At 29.4% G+C, this 9,270-nt stretch overlaps 1 protein-coding gene across 3 annotated transcripts; it reads right to left on the minus strand.

Moving 5' to 3' along the window:
- Positions 1-1,944: 1,944 nt before the first annotated feature.
- Positions 1,945-7,518, minus strand: LOC105107259 (probable leucine-rich repeat receptor-like serine/threonine-protein kinase At5g15730). 3 transcript variants are annotated; one of them, XM_011001121.1, is made up of 9 exons: positions 7,299-7,518; positions 7,079-7,173; positions 5,549-5,941; positions 4,957-5,110; positions 4,231-4,357; positions 3,108-3,193; positions 2,951-3,022; positions 2,435-2,638; positions 1,945-2,323 (listed from the first exon to the last, which is right to left on the minus strand). In XM_011001121.1, exons 1-9 carry the CDS (start codon positions 7,383-7,385, stop codon positions 2,042-2,044), a joined length of 1,500 nt encoding a protein of 499 aa, XP_010999423.1. In that variant the 5' UTR covers positions 7,386-7,518; the 3' UTR covers positions 1,945-2,041. The 3 variants fall into 3 exon arrangements, with proteins under 3 accessions (XP_010999423.1, XP_010999424.1, XP_010999425.1); XM_011001122.1 differs by lacking the exon at positions 2,951-3,022; XM_011001123.1 differs by lacking the exon at positions 7,079-7,173 and having other exon boundaries at positions 1,947-2,323; positions 7,299-7,388.
- Positions 7,519-9,270: the final 1,752 nt, after the last annotated feature.

The raw sequence follows: 9,270 nt of genomic DNA on the forward strand, positions 1-9,270 counted from the left end.
AGATCAACTAAAAAGGAATATTGTAAATGTCGAAATGATTAACTTTGATTAATGAAAGATTATTTACGTTGATGAAGATGAATTTATTTAGTTTATTAGTTTATTCAAATTAAATAAAAGATTAGTCAAGTTTATCTTATATGATATAACATCATTATTTTTATAAATATCTAGTTTGGTTGGATAAATTATTTAGAAAGTTCAGATAAATTTTATCAAAAGAAGATAAATACAAGTTATCTTAAAATAACTGTAAGAGAAGTGTTAGTAAAACATGTTAGTAATCTGTTAAGGACATAACAAATTAGGAAACTTGAAGATAATGTTTCCCAAATGTTCTTATCCTTATCATATAGATATGTATATAAGAAATGATAATTAGATGCATATATTAGAGCATCACTTGCAGTGGAATAAGAGTACCCAACCAGCTAAGGAGTTATATAAAGTTTTATAGTATATATTCTTGTTGACACACGACTTAAGTGTGAAGAAAATTCTTAAAAAGAATATTTTGCTAGGTGTTTTGTCAAGCTACTGTGTTCAAAGATAAATTAAAGTATTTATCTTGACAAAGTAGTTTATAAAAGATTTATAGTTGAAAATATTTCTTAGTAATCTATTAAATTAATGATTTATTTTAAGTTTGATTGTTTTAATTGTTTTTTTATATTTTGAAAAGTTTTTAAAAGATTTTTTTTATAACTAAATAACTTATTTATTTAAGTTTTTTATATCGGTAACAAAACATTACTGTCATAATACAATTTAGAAGATATATTTTTGTGAGATTTGAAATGGTATAAAATTTGAAAGTTCCTCTAAATTACGTTACTCCTTTCCTGCTACTTGATATATAGTTAACAACTTGATTCTTGGTGTACATATCTGCAGCATTATCAACAGAGGATGGAGGTGCTTACGACTTAATTTGGCTTGATATTATTTGTAATATCTACTCTATCATTATTTGCTGCATTATTTTCGGGAGATTTAAATCCTTCAATACGAATAAACCTATGATGTGTACATACCCATTATCATCTCTGAAAGAACTAATCGTAGTACGTCGTGATGGCTTGACTAAAGTTGAGCGGGAAGAGACTAGTAAATTTTTCTTGTTTTAGACTATTATATAAATATATAATTTTTTTAAAATTAATTATTATTTTTTGTACATAAATTTTTGAAGTTTATAATGAAATTTTAATTCAAATATATTATCTAAAATATTAAAAAATAAATTTAAAAATATATAAAATAAAAATAAAAATAAAAATAAAAATAAATTTACTATTAAAGTTACATATATTGATGCTTTATAGAATATAATTTATCTTTAATCAAAACTAAATTGATATTATAACAATCCTTCAATTGAATTAAAATAATAATCTCATGTCAATTGAAAAATAAAATAATTAATTTCTTTCTCTCTCAATTCCTCCTTCCTTCACTTGATTCTCACTTTTTTTATTTTTTTACTTGATTTTTTTATGTTTTTCCCTTACTTTTTTTTCTCTTTTTCTTGTCTTTTTTTTCCTTTTATTTTTCTATTCTTCATCTGCCCCATCAGCAATAAATAAAAGAAAGAAAGAGCCAATTTATTTTATTTTTTAATAGCAAATAATCATTTTACCCTTAATGAGTTGTTTTATTTTTATTTGGTGGTTTTTTTTTAGCACTATCAATCTCTGTTCATCCTAAAATTTTAACTAGATTTTATTCAATATATTTTAAGATCCCTCATAAAATTTCAGCTTAATCTGATTGTCGGATTGAAAATTATATCTAATAACATAAAACTGATCAAATTATAATTTTTCATCAAATTTCTGAATTTCTCAAAAAAATTTAAAATTTTAATCTAAATTAAAGCATCATATTAAAAAGCTCCATATAAATTTTAAGAATTTTTTGATAATTCAATGTCTTTTACATAAAACTAATAAAAAGACATTAATAAAATCTTTACCTGGGCAATAGCATATCCACCTCTTTAACATGCCTACGCCCTTGATCAAAAGGATACTCTGCGCATTCAGCCGCCATCTTTTATGCTGGCCATCCTACTCAACTCCACCTGTTGATCCTCTATCCTGCTTAGAACTCGTGAAAATTCTTTAGACATGTCCTTATCGAGGAGCCTTTGTTTTATCTTCAATATAGCCTGTGAAACTTCTCCTATTGAAGGTCGCTTCCTTCGGAATTTTTGCAGGCACTTGTGGGCAATGGCAGCTAGGTCCCTCACTTCTTCAATGTCGCATTCTCCAACCAGCTTCTTGTCTAGTATTTCATCAACACCATCTGGACTCATACCAGCCTTGAAGGTGTGGGAAAATAGAAACCACAAAAGTAGAACATTTTGGGTTCAGACAATCGTAAGTTATTAAAAGAAAGTCATCTATTTGTTAGAACAGAGCACGAGACTCACAAGATCAACATACTCCATTAGATTTTGATGTGGGTGGATGGCTGTAATAAGTTCGAAGATGATAACACCAAAACTGTAGATGTCACTCTTCACGGTGAACTTGTTTGTGGATACGTACACTGGATCTATGTAGCCATAAGTACCTTTCAAGCCAGAGTTGTGCTCATCGAAGACCTCTTCATTTGAAAGTCCAAAATCAGCAACCTACCATGAGAGCAGCAGCAGAGGTCAATAATAGAAACACACAACATGAAACTTGATCTATGTTTTCTAGTAACTAATATTTTTAGATATTCGTGCTCAAGAAAATATCACTGTAAACAACGATATGCTAACTGCAAAAGCTCATCACCAACATCTCAAAATTCAATTAACTAAAGATCTCCACTTTGCATGCAGAGATTAAAGTTTCAAATCCCAAGATGGTGGTTTTTTTTTTTAAATTTGTGGATCTAGGGATGTATAGGTAATAATACTGTGCATAATAAATCAGTTAATTTGAGCATGCTAGCTTACTTTAGCTCTCATTGACTGGTCCAGCAATATGTTTGCTGACTTCAAATCACGATGTATAACAGGTGGGACTGCCTGAGCCAGAATAATGGCAATATTAATGGAACAAGCAAATCCAGCATTCGACCGAGAGAACAAAGAGATTCTGTATTCAACCTACCCCTTCATGAAGATATTCAATTCCATGCGAAATATCAAGAGCAATTTGAAGTCTTTCTTCCCAACTCAAAAATCGCTCTTCATCATCTGGCAACATGCACAGTCGGAATGTTTATTATCAAGGAATTGAATAGTCAAAAAGTGGTTTATATAGAAACTATATTTTTTAAAAGTAAATTATTTTTTAATATTTGTTAATATTATAACAAATAAATTGAAAAATAATTTTTAGTTTTTGACTGCATCATAAAAAATAAGTTGAAAATTAACTTTTTAATTTTTTTTCAAATTTATTAAAATAAAAACTAGATTTGACAAATAAAAAAGTTGAAAAAATAAAATTAAAAATAAAATAATTTAATGTCATAAATTATTTTAATTAAAACAAATAGCGATAAAAAAATAAAAACAAATCTGATAGATAAAAAAATTAAAAGATAATGAAATTAAAAAAAAATTCAATTTCATAAATTATTTCAAATAAAATATATAGCAATAAAAAAATAGAAAAAAATGATAGATAAAAAATTTCAATTAAAAATTAAGAGAAAAACAATAACAATCAAAATAATAAAAATCAAGATTGATATACAAATCAAATTCTAAGAAAGAAATTGAAAACAATTTAAAACAAAATATATAGCAATCAAAAAATTAAATATAAAATTTAATATAATTAATAAATAACAAGATATTTTTACAATTTTCAGAGAGTGTTTTCCATTTAAAATAAACAAAAATATTTTTATGTAAATTAAACTAAATTTTTCGAAAAACATTTTTTATTAATCATTTTTTTTTTCATGATGGCAAGTAAACATTGAAAACTTTAGAAAATAATTTTTAAATAACTAATTTCCATAAAATAAACTGGCCTAAAAGTATTCGCAAGCAGCAAACCAACAATGTTGGCATATGCTCAAGATGATTGTAATATTACCACCACACAAATCAGTACAACCAAAAAACGGATGACATCCCTACACCATAATATTCATTGCAATTTTAATCTAGAAATGCTCTTTTTGTATTGGTGGTTACATACCAGCACATGGTTCATCACAAATACTAGCAGATGGTTCATCACAAAGAATAATGAAAGAAGCGAGGACTTTTTAGCTTACTGTAAAGGTGGTTTGCTAAGCTTCCATTGCTCATGAACTGATAGATCAACATGTGGCTTCCTTTATCTATACAATATCCTAACAAATTCACAAGATTGCGGTGATGCAGCCTTCCTAATAGAGAAATCTGCAGGACCAGGCTAAAAAATGAACACTCAATATGCTTTCTAGGAACTTCAGATAGCATTAAATGAAGTTTTTGCAAAGTTTTGTAGATATAAATGCAAAATTTGCTAAAAAGGGTAGCAATGAAAGCTCCAAAAGCCTGGCTTTCTGTATGTAGTTCCTGATTTTCCCAAAACTTTGGGTGAGTATCTTTTGAAACAGGAACCTTTCATTGGATTCGTGTAATTGATCTATGAACATCACAGAGTTCAGTAGCTTTTATGAACAAATAGTCAAACAGACCTTGTTTGCCCAGAATGTTCCCTGTGATGATCAATCTTCTTTTATCATTGTTTGACAGTTTTTCCTTGTTATATTAAAAAAATGCAAGCCAATACTAGAAAAGATGAAATATCATTAGAGCATTGTAGATCATTATTATCTTAGAAAATGCCTTCAAAATTTATAAATTGTATTATAGTATATAGAAAAAGAAGGGCCCAGTACAATCATATCTGTCAGTGTAGAATGAGAAGGCTTTCTTAATCATGCCAGAAAGGCATCTCTTGCAGTAATTATATGTTCTGCATATACTAGAGTACAAGTGTTGCAATGTAGTACCTCTGTTTGGAACTCTTTTTCCCCCTGCTTTGAGTTAGAAGCAAGAACCTTTACAGCTAATACTTCTCCAGTAGGCATGACAGCTTTATATACAGGACCAAACGAACCTTGTCCCAAAACAGTTGTGAATTTTTGTGTAGCTTTCTGTATATCCCTGGAAAAGAAAAACCAACAAATTGGGACATAAACTTATGCTTTACAATACATCAACTACATGTATTGTCTACTTGGGTTTACCATAAGAAAGTTGGCGGGGACCCAAAATCAAATCTACGGTAAACCAGAGGTTGGTTACCGTTATCACAGCACTACTCTCTTGACTATGGAGATTTGAATAGAAAAGGAACCAATATATAAATCAAAGACAATTGTGTAGGATTATCAAGAGGTATATCTTTCAGTAGAGTACGAGGGGTGGATTCTTTTTCTTTATTAAGAAATAGATATAGAAATGAACTTCTACGTAGTTAATGAAGTAACCAGTAGTTAATGAAGTAACCAGGAAAAAAAGAGAGTTAATACACGTATCATAAGTTGAATTTTAATGCAGCACAATAACAGAACTTCGCTTGCTTTTTAGAGATTTACGTACTTGTAAGAGTATCTAAGTATGCCTGATGAAGAAGCAAACTGATCTTTACTGTGATGATTCCACCAAGAAGAAACCGGAGAGCTTTTCTGAGGGTGTTCTGATCCCTGGATGGTAATAGAACTTGCAAGGGATGCACTAAAGTCATTGCTTGTCCCCAAGCCATTCATGCGTATTGGAAGAGTTGGAAGAATACGCTCATTTGAGCACTGTCGGAGATTAGAACGCTTCTTGTACCACCATATGCCGAAAAATATGAGTGAAGCGATCAAGATACCAAGGGCCAAACCAACAGAGATTCCAATAACAACCAAATCACCTTTATGAACCATTCTCCGGTCTCTTTTGAAACTTAGACAATGAAAACATCTTGATTTGAGAAGTTCAGCAGGCTCACTGCCATAAACAAACAAAAATATCATGTAAAACTTTACTCAGAAAAGTTGGACTAGTCATGCCAGAAAGCACATATTTCATCAACAATAACAATGATAATAAATATGGTTTCTCTCTTTTCCTTCCCTATGCCTGTTAGTATTAAGGCTGGAAATGCTTACTTGCCAAGGATGCCAAGGATTATAATTTATTGAATCGGAAAGGAACAAGATCACATAAACTAGAAACAAAATATTCATATTTTCCAGCATTTTAGATATAAATAGTTTACATAATCTCTCATAAAAAAATCTGGAAGAAAAAAAAAGGATCCAGGTGTTTTTTACAATGCAAGTATGTATAAACAGAAGTAAAGGACTAAACCAACCGGGGCAGAGTTATAAAGTAACAAACAAAGATTGTAACCGTGCATAATTTTTGGCGCTGAAAGCAGCATTCAACTGAGCAGGTTATCGCAAGAAAGCACGTATTTTCAAGTATGAAAAGGCAACGATGCCTTGGCAAAGACAAACCTAAGAAAATACATATTTGTACTATGAACCAGAGGGAAAAACAAGGTCCGAAAGGCAATTTTACAATTTGGCATTTGTAACACAAATTTCAGAAGTCGCCAATTAACAGGAGAGACATGAAAGAGAGAATCACAAAACTTGGAAAAACAAGGGAGATGACCAGACAAAACTCTGCTGCTCATCACCTGCTTTCCGAAACAGAAACTTTCAACTAAGTTTCAAGGATATTCATCTCTAGCCTTTCCTATTCCTCTGGTTAGCGTGCGTTTTAGCAAAAAAAGCAAAACAGTGCAAATTCGTTGTGTTCATCATTCAAATGCATTAAATAACAACACATTTGATGATGACAACTTGAAACAAAATACAAGCCATTCATTACTTCCAAATCCCAGTAAACTGTGTTTCCTTGAATCAGTCAACATAAAGCCACAAGTTATGTACAAGAACCAGCTTGGGGAAGAAATGCAATCAAGAGTCCTCTGCAAGGCACTGTCTATCTTTTTCCTAATACACTCTGTGTCTACTCATATCTTCTACGTACCTATAACATCACTGCTTATCATCATAGAACCATAAATTAAGCTCGGATTGAAAGCTAGCAAATCCCACCATAAATATTACTTACTGATGCAACAAGTCATGAAAATATCCAACAGCCCCATATTTTCTACAGCTATACCTCTTCACCAAAACTATCAAATGGGTTCTCTCCCTCCAGAGCTTCACCCCAAGAATGAAAAAATAAAAGACCAGCAGGAAGTCGAATATCAAAACCAACTAACCCAAGAAAGCAGAAGGTATCCAAAAAAGGAAGCTTAGTAAAATGAAAATAACCTCAAACATACCTTATAAAACTGTCGATCACTGCCCGTGCAAAACACACATGTTTGATAAGTCTGTCCTAGATTTTTCAATGAAGACCTCAAAAGCATGACCTGGTTGAACAAAGAAACCGTAGACTGAAGAAGAGGCCCTGATCAATTAAATTTAATTTAATTTACAAAACTGAAAATAAAGAGTCCTAATCGGTGGCTTTAAATTAGAAAATAATAAAGAAGGCCAGTGAAATCTTGATTACTCAGGCCTACGTCCCAAATGCAAAAAGAATAAAAAAAAGAGTGTATTATAATTTAGTCCTTTCTTTCTAATTGTATTATAATATAGTCCTTCATGTTTGTTAATTTATTACTCGATCCTTGACAATTGTTGACCGTTGCCTTGTCAAAACATATGTTGGCTATTTTTTCTACATTCCAAATACACCATTTGGTGATTTTAATTCTTATTTAAACACCAAATAATTTATGTTGAAGCAAAACCAATCAACGTTTTGATAAGGCAACGGTCAATTAGAGTCAAGGAGTTAAATTATAGGTTACAGCAATATAAAGAACTAACTTGTAACTAGATTAAATAAAGGGACTAAATTATAACTTTACCAATAAAAAGACCGGGTAGGTCTTAGCCACATGCATTGGCGTATTCGTGGCTTTACAAACTTTTTGGCTCTTTTACTCTTGTCTTTGGTTCAACTTTTATTAATATTATTTTTCCCCTAAATTACTACTTGTATATGCAGTCCAATTGATTATATCTGTGATTATTATTTAACAAAATCCTACACACCTGACGAGTCAATTAAAATATCAATTAATTAACTCAAGGCCTAACTTAGAGCAAATTAGTTAAAAAAAAAATCCCATTTCTTTTACCAAAACAAGTCATTTTGGGCTTTTTTTTTAAAAAAAAAACCCTCTAAAATGACATTCCTTTAGAGGTTTTTCTTTTTTTTTTTAAAAAAAACTTAAGTTTAGATTGATCTATTTTAATCTATCTAATTCATAACTTGAAATTCAAATTAAATTAACTTTAAATTTAGATTTTATAACTATGAATAAAACTATAAGTAAGGTTCTCAAGAGTTTTTTTTTTTTTTATGGATATTGACCTATAAAAAAAATATAAATAAGGTTTAATAACTTTATTAGTTCTTTTAATTATACTTCAAATTATTTAAATAAATTATATGAGAATTTTAAAGGTGTATCAATGTCAACTTGTTTACTTTACTTAATTTAATAGATTAAGAAAACACTGCAATGGATATTATATTGCATTGCGAGTTCTTCATTTTTTTAACATGATTTTCATCATTTAAATGAATTTTATTAAATGTATATATCATACTAATCAATTAAGGGTATTAATAATTTTGTTGATATTTATTAGATAATCGATTGCTAAAATTCAAAAAAAAAAAAAACCTTAATGGATCTTGGAGCTTTTCTACAACTAACAACAAACTGGATTACGTTAGTTGGTGTTATTTGCAAAAACAAATTCTTTGATTTTTTTATTAATATTTAAAAGTGTATTTTTATTAATAACAAATTGGATTATGTTAGTTGGTGTTACTTGCAAAACAAATTCTTTAATTTTTTATTAGTACTTAAAAGTGCATTTTTATTAAGGTTTTATATCAGTATTTTGCACTTAAAGTATCAATAACTTCTTAACTAAAACATGTTTTATAATAACAAGTTTGATACTATAAGATATCTTTAATTTATGATAAATTTTCATCTTAAATGCAGGTGATTAGTACTTAAAAGTGCATTTTTATCATGATTTTATATCATCATTTTGTACTTGAAGTATCAATAACTCCTTAACTAAAACATGTTTTATAATAATATATCTAATAATATAAGATACCTTTAATTTATGGTAAATGTTCATTTTAAATGCAGGCTTATCACATAAATGAAAGGATTGATTAATGAATTTAAGAACTGAAATTGGAAGGACAAAGAGATG

The sequence above is a fragment of the Populus euphratica genome, unplaced genomic scaffold (assembly GCF_000495115.2).
Source record: "Populus euphratica unplaced genomic scaffold, PopEup_1.0 scaffold200.1, whole genome shotgun sequence".
In the NCBI taxonomy this organism is placed as follows: domain Eukaryota; kingdom Viridiplantae; phylum Streptophyta; class Magnoliopsida; order Malpighiales; family Salicaceae; genus Populus; species Populus euphratica.